The sequence below is a fragment of the Pinus tabuliformis genome, chromosome 3_1, assembly GCF_031772625.1.
Source record: "Pinus tabuliformis cultivar Carrire ecotype Pingquan chromosome 3_1, CPIR1, whole genome shotgun sequence".
Classification (NCBI taxonomy): Eukaryota; Viridiplantae; Streptophyta; class Pinopsida; order Pinales; family Pinaceae; genus Pinus; species Pinus tabuliformis.
The window spans coordinates 245,204,026-245,224,986 of record NC_142301.1 but is presented as its reverse complement, the minus strand read 5'-3'; the positions used below and the strand labels follow the sequence as shown (position 1 = coordinate 245,224,986).

General features: G+C 36.0%; 1 protein-coding gene across 1 annotated transcript; it reads left to right on the top strand.

Moving 5' to 3' along the window:
- The first annotated feature begins 15,624 nt into the window (after positions 1-15,624).
- Positions 15,625-20,482, top strand: LOC149186718 (uncharacterized). Its single transcript, XM_089411096.1, has 4 exons — positions 15,625-15,813; positions 17,247-17,624; positions 17,748-18,056; positions 18,186-20,482. The coding sequence occupies exons 1-4, from the start codon at positions 15,721-15,723 to the stop codon at positions 20,436-20,438; spliced, it is 3,033 nt and encodes a 1,010-aa protein (XP_089267222.1). The 5' UTR covers positions 15,625-15,720; the 3' UTR covers positions 20,439-20,482.
- Positions 20,483-20,961: the final 479 nt, after the last annotated feature.

Sequence of the window (20,961 nt, the reverse complement as noted above, 5' to 3'; positions counted from 1 at the left end):
AGACCGACCATAACTACAAAATTTCAACACATATCTCTCACAAGCCAAAACCATTCAAACTATGATAAAATGCACTCCTTGTATTGTCAAAGCACTCATGAAGGGTTATGAAGAAATATGGGTGCTCCATCATCCAGGATGGATCATATCTGATGCTTAGCTGACACTCCCAAAGCTTAAAATCTCCATTGGTTGCACAAATGACAAATCTGGTATATAAACGTATTTCCAGCAAGCTAACCTGGGACACCAAAACCTGTTAAATGCACACCTCATGTAATTTAAACATATAATGAGAGGAATTTCACATGGGATACAACTTCACATAATCAAAATTCCCAAAATTGTGTTCATATGAAAGTTATAGGGCTCCAAAAATGACAATTTGAATACTTTTGTCTAGTTTTGCTAGAATGATGACATGGAACTTGTTTAGTGTTCTTCATGAATTTCTTGACCTTCCCACGGTGTTGTATTTTCAATCTCAAACCTAAAAGCTTGTGTTGTTGCAAAATACATTGAAGTGTTCGGACAGAGGCTGCAAATCAGGTTGACATGGCCCAAAAAATGCATGCCAGCAATTGAATCTGCATGTCAGATGAAACTAAAAGGTACTAGGATATAGTATCCCTTGTTTAGTATCCTTATGCACTTTTAGATGGCATCAAACTAACCTCAAATAGAAGTTATAAACATCCCAAAATGCCACTTTGACTCTTTTTTTTTTTTTAATCTATAGTTGATGCATTCCCGAGAAAAATTATGCATATTAGGTGAGATCTGAAGCATGGAAATGGTGTAGAATGCTTCTGTAGACCTTATATTGTGCTCAAAAATCATTATCAAGCCTTAAATTGTCAAATTTAGCATAAAGGCTCAGACTTTCCAAAACATAGGAATTGCACACCAATGCTTTCTCTAAGATGAGATTGACTCAAAAACAAAAATAAAATATGCTAAAGAACAAACTATGTTGAATTCTTTTTGTTGCTGAAGCCCTAGGGACCCTCCTGCATCAAAATCCCCTAGTTAATATAATCATCTTTATCATGAGGTTGTTGACAAATCAAATACCATAGGATGTCTTGATATTTCTCTTCTTCCTTCTTCTGCCTGCTACAAAATCATTGGCCACTCATTACAGTCCTCTATCTAGTTTCCTTACCAACATAGGCTAGAATGGCCAACATATTTGTTGCTTACTCCCTGTTTCCTTTTTTTTTTGTATGGAAACTTATGTAGAAATGCAGAACCATTTATTTCATATAAATGGTTTCTTTCTATATTTCTCTACAAAGTCATGAGAATTTTTCCTTCCAACATAGGCCAAAAGGGAAAACATATTTGTTGCTTTCTTATAGCTGTTTTTGTTTGTTTGTTTTGTACTACCATCTTACATAGAAATGCATAGTTGTTTGTCACATATAATGGATTATATTTATACTTCTTTACGTTTTTTATTAGTTCATTATTCCTGACACATGGCTTTCCAGGTTTTTCTCACTAAAATTGGTTCAAGATTTCTCCCTGTGTATGAAGAGAGGCTTCTTGCTGCAGTGCATGAATTACTTGCCAAATGTTCCTACTTCAACAAAAACAGAGGTTCCCCAATCTCTCAAGAAGGAACTTTTTGATATTTGTAGGGTTTTTCTGAGCAAATATTGTGAACAAACATGTTGAGTTTGTGAATAAGTACAAATGGGACTTTGAACGTGATCTTGATCCTGAAAATACATCAACATTTCCACCTACGCTATATGATTTGATTAACCATTTAATACTTTGGAAGAATGTTCTACAAATTGATATCTAAGACAGATTTCCTGTTGCCTTCAAACTGGAGGAAGAATGCAGGGAAATGTGTGACTTTCATGTAGTTGATCTGGAAGTTTTGGGATAGTACTTTGCAAGTCATGTATGATTCTTTTTAAGCATATTCAACTACTGGCACTCTATGCCTGAGCATTTGTGGAATATGAAGGCAACATTCTTGTTTTCCATTTACATACAAGAATTCATATTTTGAATTGTCTTGTACACATTTATTGAAGGTTCTAAAAATTAACATGAATTTATTAAATCAAACATTGAAAAATATAGGAAAATGAATACCAAGACATGTTTAAGTTGTTCTATTTTCTTGCAGTTTCAAGAGGCTTATTAAATTACTTTGAAAATTATATTTTCATGACAGTTTGTGAGAAGGTTCATTTATATTGAAACTAATCTTCTATGGGTTATGATTTATGTGTGTATAGAATTCATGAGGATGGGACGATGGCTTCTAAATCACCTTTATTGGTATCTTGCAGGGGATTGCACCTAGCCATAGAGTGAAATTGGATAGATTTGGGGCTGATTTTCCCATAGTGCGCAAACATGGTAGCAACATCCATCAATTGACAATAGTTGGTTCTGATGGTTTAGAACAACATTTTCTTATACAGACTTTACTAAGTCCTAGTTCCATAAGTGATGAACAAATAATACAATTGTTTCGTGTCTTAAACAAGTTGTTTGACAAACACAAGGAGTCAAGATGCATGCATCTTGCCTTTCACACTCCAATCATTGTACCAGTTCAACCACAGGTGCATTTGTATTCTTACCACTCAAAATGGATTGGTCAACAATTGGTGCTAATTTTTTGACATGTGTTTATTTTTATTTAACTTTTGTGATGTCCTTATGATGCATAGGAATAAATTCTAGTATACATGTTTCTAGTAGAAGAATGAAATTAAGATTGATTTCTTATAGTTCATCATATTGCATCATCCAAACAAATTTCAAGTTTACAAATATAGATGAACTTAATTTTATTTCTTAGTTCATTAACATGGATAACAATTGAATCCATGTGTCTAATTTGGTTCTATGCTACTCATCCTTATAGTAAAAGTTAGTTATGTATTATAATTCTTATTGTTTAACTACATAATTAGGTGAAAGGAAATTAATGTTTAATAGTAATGATTTAGTGACCTGATGAAAAAAGTAGTAGATGGATATTTACTTGTACTATTCTCTTGAAATGTCATTGCTTCAAGTATGTGAAAGGAATTTTTCATAAGCATGAACCATTTTGAGCTGACAAGATTTTCTATAATGGTTTTGAAGGAAGCTTTATCTTTGGATTAGATATTTACCTGGCACCATTGCCTCACCGTGTAATGTTGTACTTGTTTACTTGATATGGGCACAAAATGAAAGAAAGGAATTTGGAAAGGTAGCCCACTTAACATTCCACAATTATATTACCAAATTAATACAAAAAATCCCCACATTTGCTTATCCCTACATTTTCCTTGGGGTGGGAAATTTACTCAAAGGGAAAGCTACCTTTCAAACCAAGTATATAATAATATAATTGGCTCCAATAGTTCTAGACTTGGTATGGAGTGATGCTTCTTTTGGAAGTAGAGTCAGAAAAAATTATGATGTTGAAGTGCTTAAATTACTAGTGGTGGAACTTTTCCATGGTGAAAATTTTTGGAATGGTCAATGATTGTTTGTCTCCTCTACTTAAAAATATTGTTTATGGAAAATGGATATTGTATGGTAGGAAGTGCAAGCACTAGTGGAGAATGAACTGTAAGGATTTTCTATTGTACTTTATTCTTGAGCCATTTTGACTATATAAAGAGCATAATTTTCTGCTTCATTTCCTTCTTAGTGCAAACATATGGATAGATGGATGAAGATGAAAATTTGTACACCATATGAGTTTTACACACACAATAATGGGTAGGAATCTACATGAGTGGATCCATACATCTATATTTGATGAAGTAATATCTCATTACATGCCCTAGTCACTTTGAGTAACTTGAGTAATGTTTCAAATTTATTTGATAGGATACAAAAATTATCATCCATAGTTATGCCAACCTCCAGCTGGGTTCCTATGAAAAATGATGCAGCGATGGAGGTCGGAAAGAAGGTGTTCTCTGCATAGTTTTGTCAGATAATAATGCATATGTAATGTTTACGTCTGGTGGTCAACTATCTTTGTTCAAGATGAAGACATTTGAGGTGAGGCATTCTTTTCTTAGTAAATAGGCTGCTTGCATTTATTTCTTGTTTGCTTTAGTGACTAATCCTATCATGTTCTTTTCATATATGACTGTTGATTAGTAAATGTTGTTATTTTCCTAATGTAGCTGCATAGAATCCCAATGGTGGCTATATTGTACAAATTCCCAACCATCAACTGATAATTCATTGTGTGTAGAACTAGTTTCCTACACCGCTACCAATCATAGTCATTTGGAGTCGATCGAGAGATGAGGAATTTGTCAATCTCAACAAAGAAGTCAGGAATCAAAAGAGATAAGCATCAGGTAATTCGTTAACTATTCCAATGGTTTCCCCATGCTATCTCTAGGAGAGATGATCAAGCCTCGTGTTTTTATTACCTTGCTTAACCACCACTTCAAAATCAAAATCGTGGAATAGAAGCAACTATCAGCAGATCTAACTTTCCAATACTGGTTTTCACAAAATATTTAAGCATAGAGTAATATGTTAAAAACTGAAAGGGATAGCCTATAAGGTAATGCTAGAACTCCTACAACACATACACCATAGAAAATCCTTCACATTCTGTTGTGGTGTAGTTACACTCAGCACACAACAATTTTCTACTAGCAAAATATACAGGGTAATCCAGTGTGCCTTCCCCTAGCTATGCTAGAACATGTACATGAAAAATTGTGTCCAAAGCACAGTTCCCAAGCATTGGATGAAGAAGAGGGGGATAATATGGGCATGAAAATTAAGAACATCCTCGACCAGTATGGCATATCACTTAGTGGGAGGGGAAATAATGGAAGGAAAAAGGTGTATGACATTTGCATTTGCATTTTACAATAAGAGGCAATAAACACTTGGATCGACCAACACCCTTATGTTTATGAGCTCAATATGGCACCAAACCGACCCTCTTCTTGCATTGATGCTGGTCTCAACTTGGAAAATGATTCATGGTGTTGCTTTTCGCCTATGCAACAATGAGAGGAGAGAGAAAGTAGAGACTTAAAAGGGCAAGAGAAATATAGATTACAAAGTGTCGATTTTGGTTTATGACTGACTCCTCCTAGACAAGAAGGATAAACAAAACTAGAGAGATTCACACTACCAACTGAGGGAAAGTGTCTTGCTCGCAGAGGAAGGCCTTCAACCAGCAACAAAAGGAAACCATAGAGTAGTGGCAGGACAAGGAAGGAAAGGAAAACCTTAGAGGCTCATCACCTTGCGAGGGGTTTTCATGACCACCATAAGACTAAAACAATTAGGCAGATGAGGAATGCTAAGGACAAAGCTAGGGATAAAAGGAAGACCATCGGGCATGAGAGATTGAAAGTTGAACTAGCAGGAGTCATACCGCACGCCAACTGCACTAGAAGTTGCATCACGTACTTCACCCACACATTGGATGTGTATTGGCATGGCAATAAATCCTTCATGGGAACCTCAAAAAGTGCAAGAAATCACGTTTTTCTGTCAAAAATTAGAGTTTTGGATAGATAACAGACCCCCCAAAATCTCTTTTATGGATAATGTCGATCCTCTTACCCACTTAGTTCATTTATTCAATACAAGAGGATTGGATCTCCATACAAACCACAAATAATTACCCGCTTAGTTCACTTATTTAGTACAATGGGACTCAATCCCCATAGAAATTACAAATATTTGGTTGAAATTGCAAGGGATTTGGAGCTCTTAGATAGGTTTCCATTACTGTAGGAGTGGTACTATTAAGTAACTTAGCAACACACTCTCAGTTTTGTATGATGGCTTATGTATATGTACCTCATTTTGGACATAGATATACATATGTTGTAAACACTTATATATATATATATATAACTTAATAGAATATGCACATTGTCGAATGAAGGCTGGAGAGTATTTTTCTTACCATCCTAGCCTTACTTGCGAGAGATTCTTGTCCTTACTAGCTAGAGAGTTGCTAACTTTGTTGGCGAGACAAATATTTCCTTACCAGCTTGACCAACTAGAGAGTATGTGTCTTTCTCTTGAATCCATGATCTTCTGTCATGTAGTGTTGTAAAACATGCATGACATGGATGAAAATTGCCTTCATTTTGAGACTTGAGGTTTGTGGATAAATGGTTGTATTTTAGCATATATATGCAATTTCAAGGACAGTTATAACTCCTCACAAAAATTTTAAAAGGGTGCTAGCTAAATGGAAGAGCAAGTGAGATGTCATTTATTTTTAACTAAATACTTTTTATATTGATCTTTTTAAGTGGTGAGATATTTTTCTGGATTCATTTTTTACAGCCTTTATAGAGAAAAAATGATATTGTATTGTCTTTAAATATAAATTTTTATTGTCTCTAGTGGAACACTATGTCATTAATCTCAACAGTTGTCTCTAGAGAAACAAATGAAATTGTCTTCTAAGAGACAATAATGCCGTTGTTATGTATTGTCTTTATAGAGACAATTTTTTAAGACAACAATTTTATACAAGAGAATATTTAAAACAATACCCCATTTTTTTTGGTCCCTAGTTAAGAAAATTTACCCACAAATTGTTTAAATATTGTCCTAAAATACCCTATATAATAATGTTAACAAACATAGAATTACTCAGTTATGATTCTGGAAAATGGAAAAGGAAAAAGTTGTTAACCCCATAGAAATAAAACACTTTGAAATGGAAATTAATATATTTTGAGGAATTGGAATTTCTACAGAAGTACGATCATTGACTAATGCTTGTTCTTTTCGATAGGGTTTAGAAGCTGTTAAATCAGACTCTGTAATTTTTGGAGATTTCAAGTTGAATTCCAGTGGAGAATCACCTGATTCTGATTTTGGGAAATGGAAAAAGGTATAAATGGTTGACTTTTTACGCTATCCCTTTCATTCATTGTCATTATCCAAATGAAACTGACAGACTTACTAAAATCAGGTCCACGTTGAGCTCCAGTTGCGCACCTGGCCCACTTTGACGTAACAGTTGGAATTAAACTGTGTACAGGAATCGCGAGGCATAGAATAGGATCCAATGGGATCAAAGACGTTAGACTGTGTATTAATGGAACGACCACGTAGGGAGTTGGATCCAATGCAAAACATGGCGAGACTATTGGTAGGCAAGGCAATAGAATGACAAATTGAATGAATGAATTAAATTGGATTAACATCATATTTCAGTTTCAGTTAATGTGCCAAATATTTCAAATGCAATTATGCAAGAAGCCAAGATTATCATGGCCTAATTTATGTAAGGCCAATGTTGGTCAGTGGTGTTACTGGTAGTTAGTGCACTGTCACTAGTAGAGCAGCCTGGAAGGGAATTGAATAAATGCGGGACTAGAAGGAACCACGCATGTGCGCAACACACTATCATTCAAACTGCGTAAATCAGCCATCAATTTCAATCATATCGTAAATTGTGATTTCAATTTTGGTCAGTATGCCATAAATCCTAACAGTGATAAGAGGCTTTATCCCTTTGAAGGAAACTAAAACTTGGCAAGGGAACTAACAGTTCCAAATTATAAGGCAATAGTTTTGTCAGGGTTGACGAGCAATGCACAATGAATACAAAATGGTATCTACTAGCAATTGTCCCAAAAGGTACAAAGAGAGGTCGATAGGATTATTAAAAGGAAGAAACCTCTATAGATAGGCAAGCATATATAAAGCTCACTAGTGACAAAGGCAATAACCACGATGACCATCCCGTACTAGTAGATTTGATATTAAAAGAACAAAACCAAAACCAAACCATTCACATTTAAATAAAAAGTAAATTGCAGTGTTTTACATGGTAATTGAAAAGCGGCGAAATTTGTGATTTGCAAATATTAAAACAAATCACTTACATTGCTGGTTGACACTACAATTAAAGCATTAACTAATTGTAAGATGCTTTTTGTAAACATTACTGTTCACTGCATAAGAGCACCTTTGCGGGCAGGTGCTCATCTTCTGTTGTAGTATGAGTTTTCTGCCTTTGCTGTTCCCCAGAGCAAAGTGATACTCGGATGTTCAATTTTTTGAGCATTTTCTTATTATGCAAGACAACTGCGTTGTTTGTTGCGAATAGGTGCACGGACTCGTCGAATGTGCATTTCTCTTCATGTGTAAGAGATGAACTTGTTCTTGACATTAGGTGTTGCCAATCTTCAAGTGTAGATATTCCATTCCTAAGATTTGCAAGTATTTGCTGGAAAGCAACCTGGGATGGCACTTCCATTCCTAAGATTTGCAAGTATTTGCCGGAAAGCAACCTGGGATGGGCTAGCTCCTTGTAGGCCCACAACATCAAAATCTCTTGCCCATCCACATCACAATATCTGATTAGCAGCAATGCATCGTCCAAACTCCCAGTGATGTGATGCTGAAGTCCGTTGGACATAAAATACTTGAAAATCTGCTAAATTGCTGTTGACTATTGTGAATAAGGACCTCTCAAGAATTTAACGATATTACTGATAGCATATGTGATATCAGGTCTCACACCTGAAAATTTGCTTAATACCAGCCCAATATTACAATCTATAACTACTCAAAAAAAATTGCTTAATACCAGCCCAATATTACAATCTATAACTACTCAAGATTTGACTAACATTGCTGAAGACATATTGCAATATCAAGGCTCGTTGTCATGTTCAAAAACTTTTAATCTGATCCTTTTGTAATTTTAAAATTGTTTTGAAATAAAAATCTGGAAACTGAAAGTGCCAACAGCAACATCAAAAGAAATAAAACAACAATAATGATTTTACCAGCAATGGTGCATAATCTAGATTCCTAAGGTGATCGATATCTCAGATGATAAAATGAGAACAGAAAGCAGTGCAAAAATGGGGATTAAAAAAAATGTCACGCAATGGTTTCAAAAACATCAAAAAAATGCTGTTGGAGTCTAGATGTTGAGGCTCCTAAGTCTGTTGCAGACTCAGCAAATACTCTCAAGAACTCCCATATGAGAGCAGTCAGACCTGAGTCAGGTCTGACCCGAGTTTCAGCAAAAGAATTGAAAGTTGGTAAAAAAGCGCAAGGGGGAAAAGAGTCTTGTTTTACTGTTCAGAAAATATTACTTCCAAGTCAAACATATTTATTCAGGAAACTCAATTTTGAATCCCTGAAGTCATTAAGAAACAGAAAACAAAACAAACTGGAAGTTACCAGTCTGCGGGCTCCAGGTTGTTTTAGCCATCCCCGTGTCAAAGCTCATACCCCAATGAATCAGATAACTTTTGCACACACCCAATCTAACTGACCTCAGCCACTTGTGGGAATCATATTACCACTATTGCTTTCAAGGAAAACGTTTCTTGAAACAGTACTAACAGATATTGTATATCTTTTTTAGTATAGTCTGTAGAATTTTGAAACTTTTCCAACATTTCCTGTGAACTCTCATCAGGGAAAATAGATATGACAGATATTCATATAGAGATAACTTAGATCAACATCATGACATACAATTAGTCTCTTAAATTAAGAAAAAATATCATCCTGTACAAAGGTAACTATTCCATATACCAATATTGGCTCTGACTTTTAAGTTTTCACCTAAACTGAGAATCTTCCAAAGTTACCATGCAAAAGCATTAGTTGTAGAACGAAAACCCACACATGGAAATGCACTTCACAATCGACTAACTTAAACAAAACAAAAGTAACATTTGTCATTCTCTATTGTTGTTCTGCACAAAAGTGGTTTTGAGGGGAATATCAAAGGAAGAAGGCTAAACACTATGTTTTTATCCTTTTCCAGTTTGCCATCAGCCAAATCGAGCCAGTCAATCTTTGTCAAAATTGCAAGTTTGAATCAATAAAATTGTTCGTTTTAATGCAGAAATGGATTTGGCACCCTTTAACACTTCTACTGCAAACAGATTGTAAAAATTAACATCTGATATGTGCAATTCCATCAAAACCAAAACGATTCTTGCTGGATTTTGGGATAAAAATACTGATTTCCCTTCTTGCTACTTTAAGCAGCCGGAAAAGGACCATTTCATAGCACATTTAGACTACAGCATAGTAAAGTCAAAAGATTTCACTAAAGACAGAAATTTAGAAATGGTGCATAATCTAGATTCCTAAGGTGATCGATATCTCAGATGATAAAATGAGAAATATATTTTACTTTTCAGTCCATGAATATATGTTAATTTTCTTCCAATATCTCCTAAAATGGCAAATGAAATGCTACCAAAGTGGAGTTGGCTTTTATGCCCCAAGCAAAGACACTCCAACTCTAAACAAAGGGCAACAGGTACTACTGTTTCTCAAGCCAAAACATCATATAACAGTTTTCTGAATGAAATGCCATTAATTCATTTAGAAATTGATTATACAGAAATATACTGGGAAGAAAGCAGTATCAAAATCCTATTGAGGAAAAAGAACTACTCCGTGATTCAAAAACTAATTCCCCAAGAGAAATGAAATGCCATTAATTCATTTAGAAATTGATTATACAGAAATATACTGGGAAGAAAGCAGTATCAAAATCCTATTGAGGAAAAAGAACTACTCCGTGGTTCAAAAACTAATTCCCCAAGAGAAAAGCAAGAAAGGGCAGTTATAAGGGAAAAACACAAAAGAAGACTCTATTAAATCTATGAAAAAAACATTGACAACAATTCCCAAAAATATTTCATGTCTGCAACTCATGAATCCAAAAGAAAACATATCTTCCTAAAAACATATAGAAAGGAAGAATATAGAAGCCTCCTTAGACATCGTGTGCACGTAATGGATTGTCAACATGATGAGAGGCCATGAAACCCAAATCTATTTACATATGCATGGGTGTCTGCATATGTGGTTGTGTTGTGCATACCCCCATAATTTGGGATTCAAACGTGTTCATGCACAAACACCCACATATAAAGAGAACAAAAAAGAAAGTAAAACCCTTGCATAAGGCTTAACAACACAGGTGTTCCTGAATAAGCTGGTAGCCATGTGATTTTCATGGAATATATTCTCACCTGTAACTTATTAGGCGAGAGAAAGGAAAAAAATAAAAATACCGCCTACACCAAAAAAAATTAAAAAAAAAAACCTACAACCTCCTAACTGTTTATAATTTGTCAATTGGGTTTATCTCGGGTGATTTGGAGTGATGATTGGAATCTTCCTTATCCAGTTTAATTCTGGAAAGTAACATGATGAGATTTGATGTAATGACTTTGAGCCCTCCCTATCCAGATTTAAATCTCGAAAGTAACACGATCAGATTTGATGTAATAAGTTGTCAATTGGGTTTATCTCGGGTGATTTGGAGTAATGATTGGGATCCTCCCTATCTGTTTATAATTTGTCAATTGGGTTTATCTCGGGTGATTTGATTTGTAGTGATGATTGGGATCCTCCCTATCCAGATTTAATTCTGGAAAGTAACATGATGAAATTTGATGTAATGACTTTGAGCATTCCCTATCCAAATTTAATTCTCAAAAGTAACACGATGAGATTTGATGTAATAATTTGTCAATTGGGTTTATCTCAGGTGATTTGGAGTAATGATTGGGATCCTCCCTATCCAGAGGATTTAATTCTCGAAAGTAACATGATGAGATTTGATGTAATGACTTAGAGCCTTCCCTATCCAGATTTAATTCTCGAAAGAAACATGAACCTGATGAGATTTGATGTAATGACTTCGAGCCTTGTTGTTGTTGAAGGGCAGGAACATACATCATTCATTTTCAATGTAAAAAACAGGACATAATCCTCATATGGAATATAAAGATATTTTCAATGGAATATAAAGATATAGTCAATAGAAGGGCAGGAACATCCATAATTCATTTTCAATGTAAAAAACAGGACATAATTCTCATATGGAATATAAAAATATTTTCAATAAAATATAAAGATATTTTCAATGTAAAAAACAAGAACATCCATAACCCTCATATGGAATATAAAGATATTTTCAATGTAAAAACAACTGCATAAATATCACAATTCAAGACATTGAAGCAAACTAATCTCACCATTTTATGTTCAAGCATACCAAAGGGTTAAATAATGAACGTCAAAATCGAACAAAAAACAACAGCAGCACGCCGAATCCATTAGCTCTTCACAAATGAGATTCCTAATGGGTATAGAAAATTCATAAAAAAATATTCTAGACAACAGATACAATATACTGGAAACAAAGTAATCTTGCTACTTTACAGTCCAATAAGCCAAAAGTATGAAAGAAGGTTGAAAACAACACCAACAGCAAAACGTACCCATAAACAAACAAATAACCAGAAATGAACGTAACCCATCAAGAGACATTGTAGTATGCCACAGATCTGAGATATCGAAGACAAAGCACCTAGTGTGATCCTCCGAAGCCACAAGTAAAAACATCCGTGCTTGTTAAGCATGGAATAATGTTTAAGACCTATTCTTCCCCAGCACAAAATCAAAATCAATACAGTTTAATCTTAGAATCTTATTGTTGCATGAACCAAAGAGCAAACAATTCCTTGCACCTCAGACAAATACAGATGTAATAGTAATTTTAACCAACGGATCCTAGGTATTGAAGACAGATTAAAACATGAAGATCTCTACAATACAGATCCCTAAGGTTAAGGATAGACAAAAGCATACATGCATACACACAATATTACACAGAGAGGGGCAGGCAGGCAAACAAATAAATTTGCATCTTTTTCAAAAAAGCAAAAGCTATGGAAATATATTTCATATTAATGATATGATGCAAAATCATGGAAAAAATTATTATTATGACGCATCTTTGATGGAATAGAAAAAAGAAATCCCCCACACACAGACCTTTCCTGACCAGCAGTGTCCCATATCTGGGCCTTCATCATTTTCCCATCAACATTAATGCTCCGTGTTGCAAACTCCACACGCTATGGAAATATATTTCATATTAATGATGTGATGCAAAATCATGGAAAAAATTATTATTATGACGCATCTTTGATGGAATAGAAAAAGGAAATCCCCACACACAGACCTTTCCTGACCAGCAGTGTCCCATATCTGGGCCTTGATCATTTTCCCATCAACATTAATGCTCCGTGTTGCAAACTCCACACCAATTGTAGATTTGGACTCTAGGCTGAATTCATTTCTAGTAAATCTGGAGAGCAAATTGGACTTACCGACACCAGAATCCCCAATCAGGACCACCTTAAACAAATAGTCATAATCATCATCGACTTTGTAAGCCATCTCCACACAGCACCAAACGAACTCTTGGGTGTGCTCAAGAACCCAAAACCTGAATGAATAGCTGTGCAGTTAATTTCACCTTATAGCAGAAATCCAATAGCCGGTTCAATGGGTAGATAATGAATATCGACCTATTATAGACACCCAATATCTGGTCGGATGGATACACAATGGATATCAAGCTATTGCAGAAAAATAATAGCCTTTCAATGGATACACGATGAATATCGGCTTATTGCGTGAACCCAATAGCTGGTTCAAGGCATAGATAACGAATGTCGACCTACTGCAGACGCCCAATAACTGTTGGATGGATACAAAATGAATGTATCGCAGAAACGCAATCTCCCATGAGAAGCCTGCACATGATATTGGTAGGGAATGGGGCAAATGACATTTCCATCTTGATTTCTAACCCTGGCCACATTTGAAGTATCAATTAAAAGCGTATTTGCACTACCATGTCTCCCAGATCTTCCCACACTCTAGTCAAATTCTTATAACATCCATGAACTGCATTGCCCTGTCGGTTGATTCTCGTTATGATACAGCCCTCAATGGAATAAGAAAGAATCATACCAGAACTGCTACCTCCTAAAATGTTCTGCAACACAAAATCATGGACCTCTCTAGGTTTCCTGACCACAGAACCACCTTGAATGCAGAAAAACAAGCCAACAGAAATCTGCAAGCGTGAGGGTGCACAAACACAATATAGGGGTCCACAACCAAATTACCATGGGCAAAAGTACCCTTACTTTTGTGAACAAAATGTGCCAGGAGATACTCTATACTGATTACCAGCAACTTGTCATATTTCCTCACTGTTATTTCTTTCACCATCTTTCTCTGCTCCGACTCTGCCCGTCCAGAGAATCCCCTTGACAGGCCCTTTGGAATGCCTTGCATCTGCTAAAAATTCTTGGGGATGATGAAGCAGCCAGTGTCACCATCTTTCTCTGCTCCGACTCTGCCCGTCCAGAGAATCCCCTTGACAGGCCCTTTGGAATGCCTTGCATCTGCTAAAAATTCTTGGGGATGATGAAGCAGCCAGTGTTGACATGGTAAGGCAACATAAAATCGGATCATCCTTTGTGATTGCAAATTGGAATTATTTATCTGCTCTTTTGAAGGTGGACACTGCAATAAAATTGGATCATCCTTTGTGATTGCAAATTGGAATTATTTATCTGCTCTTTTGAAGGTGGACACTGCAGTGAATAAGATACTTTTGTTTGGAAAAATAATCAAACAGCCATTTGGAAGATGGAACTTTGCAATGCCTGCACATCATTTGTACCAATTGAATATCTTTGTTTATGATCTGTAATTTTTTATGAATCATTGGAAACAAGAGTAACGGTTTGACACAAGCTATGCCAGAGGTATTATGATTAATACAAATATAAACTAAAATGGTTCAACATAAAAGTAGGATATAGTTCTCGAGTAAGTTTATTCTAAAAACTATGTATACATATTCCTTTCACAGACAAGAATTCAACATCACATTGTGATGCATTTCCAATCTCCTAAACATTTTTGGGGCCCAACTCTAGACTATACCTAACTACCCAATACTAAATAGTGGTTGGTTTTCTCTGAGAATGGTCAATTAACTTGCACGAGATGATTGGGAGCACGAAAAAGTATTTACAGATGATGATCATGCAAAGCAAAAGAAATTCTCTTTAATTTTGATCTGTCATGGCCGTAAGCTAGATACATTTGAAGAAACATCTTTGTTAATCCATGGACAATTAGTATGTAGTTTTGCTTTTCAACTGAAAATACTTAGGCATCCATATGCGCACAGTATAGATATCATAACCTACAGCTATCATTAGACAATCTAATTTTCAGACTTGGAACCAATTATCTTTATCAAAGATGAATGGGGTATTATCAAAAATAATATTCAACAAAATGCATTTTACCAGTTTACTGACCTGCAAATCATGTGACAACATCCAGATGTTTTTTCAACAATTTGTCCACATTTTTCCATTCAATTCATCTAATTCCATGGACATTGTCAATTAAAGCTTTTTTGTGATAGCAGGTGCTGGATTAAAGGCTTTTTGATCAGGTGTACTAGTTTATGTTGATGGGTTTATCAAGAATGCCATCCAAAATGTGAAAAAACTTTCCTCAGGTTCATATTAGGTTTTGCTTGGAAAAATATATAGATAAATACCTCAGGCTACCAAAACAGTGCCAGAACAAGAAAAATATAACTAATCACATAGTCTAGATATCATTATGTTATTAGAGAACGTATCAGGGGAGATGATTGTTGGACCTACCAAGACTCTCTTCATGGATGAGATCTCGACAGGACTTGACAGCTCGACCACGTATCAGATAGTTAAATGCCTACAGTAGTTTACCCATCTCATGGATGCAACAATTCTCATGTCTCTGTTGCAGCCAGCGCAGAAACGTTTGATTTATTTGATGACATAATACTCTTATCAGAGGGGCAGATTGTCTACCATGGACCTAGGGAGAATGTGCTGGAATTTTTTGAAAGCTGTGGTTTCAAATGTCCTGAAAGAAAAGGCAGGCACCACAAACTTCCTACAAGAGGTATTCAGGTTATAAAATTTCAAAATATTTATTTCTTTCATCAAATCGGTGCTTTCTAATTCTAATCATACATTAGACTTACATTACCTCGCCAATATCCCATGGTTACAGGTTACATCTAAGAAGGATGAAGAGCAATACTGGGAAGCTAGATCAAAATCATGCTCAATGAACCTATAGAGAGGAACCTAGACTAAGAATCTCACATTGTTATCTAAGAGAACAAAAAGGAAATTTCTTCCATATTTCCCCTTTTGGCACATAAGGGAAGATTCATGGGAGAATTCATGCGTATTTTGTATATGCCTTTCCTACCTTTTGGATAAGTCTTTCATCATTTTGAACGACATCCAACCCAATTATAAGGGCTGATCAAATTGCATTGGTGTCTATAACTAATTTCTTTCAGGTAATACTAATTGATAAGGTTTCATTAGCAAGTGTTGCTAATGAATGAATGTAGAACCCTTTCATATATTTAGTTCTTAATGAATGTAAATATCTCACTCATGGTATTCTCAATTGATTAAAAATATTAATGACCATTCATTGTAGCAGCAGAATTGACATTTCAAGGGAGGTTTTTTTCACCCTGAAGGCCTATTTGGATGTCAACAAAATATCAAGAGGCAAAGATTTAATAGTGGTAAACTTTGCAGAACAAAAAAATAATCCATCAAATGTAACCTTTTTAATTTAATTGTTGTTCTTCTTTCTGCAAGAAAAAACATCATTGCAGGCTTTTATTTTGAAGGGAAAAATATCAACCAAGTATTTGACAATGACAATCCAAATGTGTTACTGGAAGTGCTGATCAAAGATTTAAAATTGTTTGGTGAAATGCTTTAGTTTGTGATTTTATGTGAAGAATGTTACAAACTGTTGCTTTGACATTTTTCATCTAAACTGTAAGAGAACCCTGGCGGTGCTTTTCATTGTATGCCATTGCAGCAAACAATGTTGCTTCGCTATTACATAATCTGTTATCATTTAAGCCTTGTGACATTCAATATTAAAAGATCTGTAAAAGTTAAATCGTCTGAGGAAAGTTAGTTTGAGAGTGAGGCGTGATGATCTGTAATCACAATGATGACTTGGTAAGGGAATATATTAGTTATCCCTGGATTCAAGGATCAACTGTTTGTCTTATGTTTGTGAGAACTTTCACATGCTTTCAAGAATACAGAAATTGTAGCCTGAAGAATAGAACACATATTTCATTAAATTAGGAAATATTTTATTACAAGGACAATGACTAGAATTGAGCTTTTTGGTTATTTTGAAATTCTAGATCCATCATTTAATTCCAAATTTAATGAAATATGTGTTATAGTCTTTAATTACAGGCTTCTCTATATTGGTTTACCTTTCACTTCACTTGAGTTTTAGCTATTACACGGTGTACTTATTGCATACTCAAATCTTTTCTGCAGCTTCCCTCATTTCTATTCCCCACACACCAGTCACGGAAGCGCTGTGCAACACATGTGTATATAACCCACTTCATTGATTGCCAGCGGCAGATGAAATCTAACCCCTTGTGGGCTGCTTCCTATGGAAGTTCAAGTGGTCTATATGGAAATGGTTTAATAGGAACATCTGCAAGTACTGCTCTGGCACCTGGAGGTAGATCCCATGACTTAGCTTGGACTTGTCTCAAGGATAAAGGAAGTGCTGATGTAAATTCTATTCCTGTAAATGTAAATGGGGCAAAGAATAGGGAAGGTAATCCATGCATGGATGCACTGGAAATAAAGTCTAATTCACAACCGCAAACTCAACCATCACAGAAAAAGAGTCCAATATTTCAGGTATGGTGGAAATTTAAGTTGACATTTAATGAACTGTTGACTAATAACAAACTGCATTGACATTTAATGAACTGTTGACTAATAACAAACTGCATCGGTGTAATATTTCATTTTCTTCTGCAGAATGGATCTATTTTTAGTTTGCCTTTTACTGGTGCAACTTCTCTCAGTGGCAGTAGTACAGGAGCTGGTAACACAACGGAAGGAAATGTTTTGGTAACTGCAGCTATGTTTTCTACTGGCAGTACTACATCTACATGCACTTCTTCAGTCAGTGGTGCTGGGAACAGTTTACTTGATGGGAGTGTTGCAAATGCTGCAGTTTTACAGGCTCAACTACTTAATTCTGTCATCCAGCAACCTACTTTCCCTTTCTCTATATCACCTGCTCTCTTTGGAACAACATACAGTGGACCTCTAGTACCACAGCAGGTTGATGGTTCATTCTTGAGCAATAACTCTGATAGACAACACTACATATTTTTTCAAATTTTCTAATTTATCAATGAGATTTTGTCTTTATGGAATTTTGTTCTTATAACAATACACAATCTTTTGCAGTTGCCACATATTTATAATCACCCATTCTATGAACCTCATATGATGTCTCAACAGTTGGCTAATCCAACCTCAGTAACCCCTGGTCAAAAGCAGCCAAAGAATTCTCAGGGCCTTGGCAGTTTTCCTGCCTCAGAATCTTCCCAGCTGCAACATCAACATGCAATCTCATCATCACAAGCTGGAGTTGTATCACAGAATTCAAACCATATGAATGAAAAGAACATTCCAGCAGATAACAGATCAGCTGCAAAAGTACAGCTTCCAATGGTTCAAAAAAATGCATATGGCCAAAACTTTCCTTCAGGGCAGGTCTCAAGTTTGAATTCTCAATCTACAGAAGTTGCTAGTTGCACACCTACATTGCCAGTTCATTCTCAGGATTTTAGCTTGATGACAACCTTTGGAGTAAAGCAAATGGGAAAAATGAAGCAACAAGCAGAAGCACATTTACCATTCCAACAACAGAATGCATATCTTTCCACTCAAAATCATGCAACTGTTCCTGGTTTGCAAACACAGTCCAAAGGATTTGACTCTAAATCACAACCATCTTCTATGAATAATAAGATAAATAGAGGACCTATTAGTCCTGATTTGAGGCTACCTAGTGTTGCATCAATAACGGCTTCACAAGGACAGACAGCTCAGAGCATGGTTGACCTTGCAAGAGGGCAGAGTCCATCCCAAAAATCTACCCATAACCAACCAATCTCTGGACAAGCTCACCAATATAGCATTCCTGCTAGTCACAATCAACAGAAGCAACAACAACAACTAAGAGAGAGAGTGGTAACAACTGCAGTTGTAGATGCTGGGAAAACCACCAATGACAGAAGTTATGGTAATGGTGGTCATGAAGAAAACCAAAAGACATCTGTTCAAAGAAATTTGGACAAGTCTAATGTATTAAGGTGTGAATGGGAGCCTTCTAAAATTCTGCAAGGTTCTCAAACAAATGCTGAGCCAAAAATAGTAAATAATGCTACGGCAAACATGATTACATTTTCTGAAGGCTCAGTTACTAAGGCTGCTACCTTTGGTAAGCTTCCTACTGAACAGGGGATTCATTTTCCAGGGCAAGATGCATGTGTTGTTATTAGTCAAGGGTTAAAATGTGGCCATACTACTCAGGATTTACCTCAGCTGAAAGCTACTACGATTGCATCAGCAGTACCAATTTTGCCCGATATATATAGTAATTCACCTCAAGCTCTGCAGAGGGGCTTAAGTCAGGGACAACAGTCAAGGGGTGAACAACCTACTCTGAATTCAGGTCAAATGCAAAGGATATTGCCAGGTCCATCTATACCTTCAGCTGCTGCCACTGCCACTATGCTTTGTGTCCCATCTGTTTCGAAATCAGGGGTTGGTGCTGTTAACAAAAATTCTCTCTCTCGGAAAGATTCTCATTTATCCCAGCAAAAATTATCTGTGGTCTCAACTTCAGTCAAGGGGTCTTCAGCAGCAACAGCAGCAAATATGGTATCAATCTTGGGCTCAGGTCCATCAGCAACAACTCTACAAGGACAACTAAATCAAAATCATTACAATATACAACAGCACCAGCAACATCAGAACTTGCGGCATCAACAATCTGTGCAGCTTATCGATTCTGCACAGAAGCATCATGGGCAAAGTATACTACAAAATTATCCTTTAAATCAGAATTATTCACACCAAATACTCAAGCAACCTTCACCGCAGCAACAACATCGTCAGGTTGGGCAACAGCTTCTTATCCACCAACCTCTACAATACGAAGTTCGGACACAATCTCAAGTCCATTCACAGCCTATACATCAACAGCCAACAACGAATCATCAACAAACATCACAACATTTGCAGCAATCGTTGAGGCAAATTTTGCCCTTGCCTCAGCAGCTTGGGAGCATACAACAGCAGCACCTCAAACAAGTACAGCCAGCTATTCCAGCATCTTTTGGGATCACTGTTACTGGGAATCTCTCACACAATCTAGGGTCAGTCAACGCAGGACATGCTTCATTTAGTGTAGTTTCTAGCAGAGTGACAACTCCAGCAAAGTCAACTGGAGAAATCATTACACCTTGCCCTGATTCCAAAGTAAACTTTAGCGATGGACCTATACTTCCACATAGCCGCAATGATGGAACTTCAACTCCGCAGCATATTACCAATACCAATACAGTTTCTTTGCCTTACCCGAGTTCGATTTCACAGTCTATGCATAATTCTGGAGCAGTTGAAAAGCTTAATGAAAAAATAAACCAATGATCCATATTTGAGTGCTTCATATTACATATAGAACTTACAAGTAAACCAGAGTCTTGAGTCCAAGAATAGAAAATACTGCCAACCAACAATCACAGGGATCAGATTAGTTCAAAAAATTAAGTAAAAAATAATAATAAGGAAAACAGATTTAAAGTTCAATAAGCGCAAATGCTCAGACATAAAATTGAAGTCCCAATCTTATGGTGCATTTGGGTATTAGAAACAGGTAGTAAATCATACAAAGTCCAAGAAATGCCAGAACCAGCATTGCTGCAGCCACCACAATTAAGGTAAATCGCCTGGCTCAGGAAAATCACAGCTTATTAGCTTAATGCAAGTAATAAAACAAAGACAAAACTGGATTAATTAATCCAGCAGCACAACTTCTCAGATGAGTAACTCTGACATGCAAGTTAAAGATGTTGTTCCAGAGATGCTTACACATTCTCCAGTACAGCCCTTATTGTCCGAGAATTGTCTTTGGTTCTGGACTCCAGATCATTTGTTGCCCTATTCAACTTTC

Bases quoted from the DNA above. Each gene is read 5' to 3' on its own strand.
- LOC149186718 (XM_089411096.1), top strand. From the start codon at position 15,721: ATGGACCTAGGGAGAATGTGCTGGAATTTTTTGAAAGCTGTGGTTTCA. The intron at 17,625-17,747 runs GTATGGTGGAAA...TTTCTTCTGCAG, and splicing joins AAAAGAGTCCAATATTTCAG to AATGGATCTATTTTTAGTTT. The intron at 18,057-18,185 runs GTTGATGGTTCA...AATCTTTTGCAG, and splicing joins GACCTCTAGTACCACAGCAG to TTGCCACATATTTATAATCA.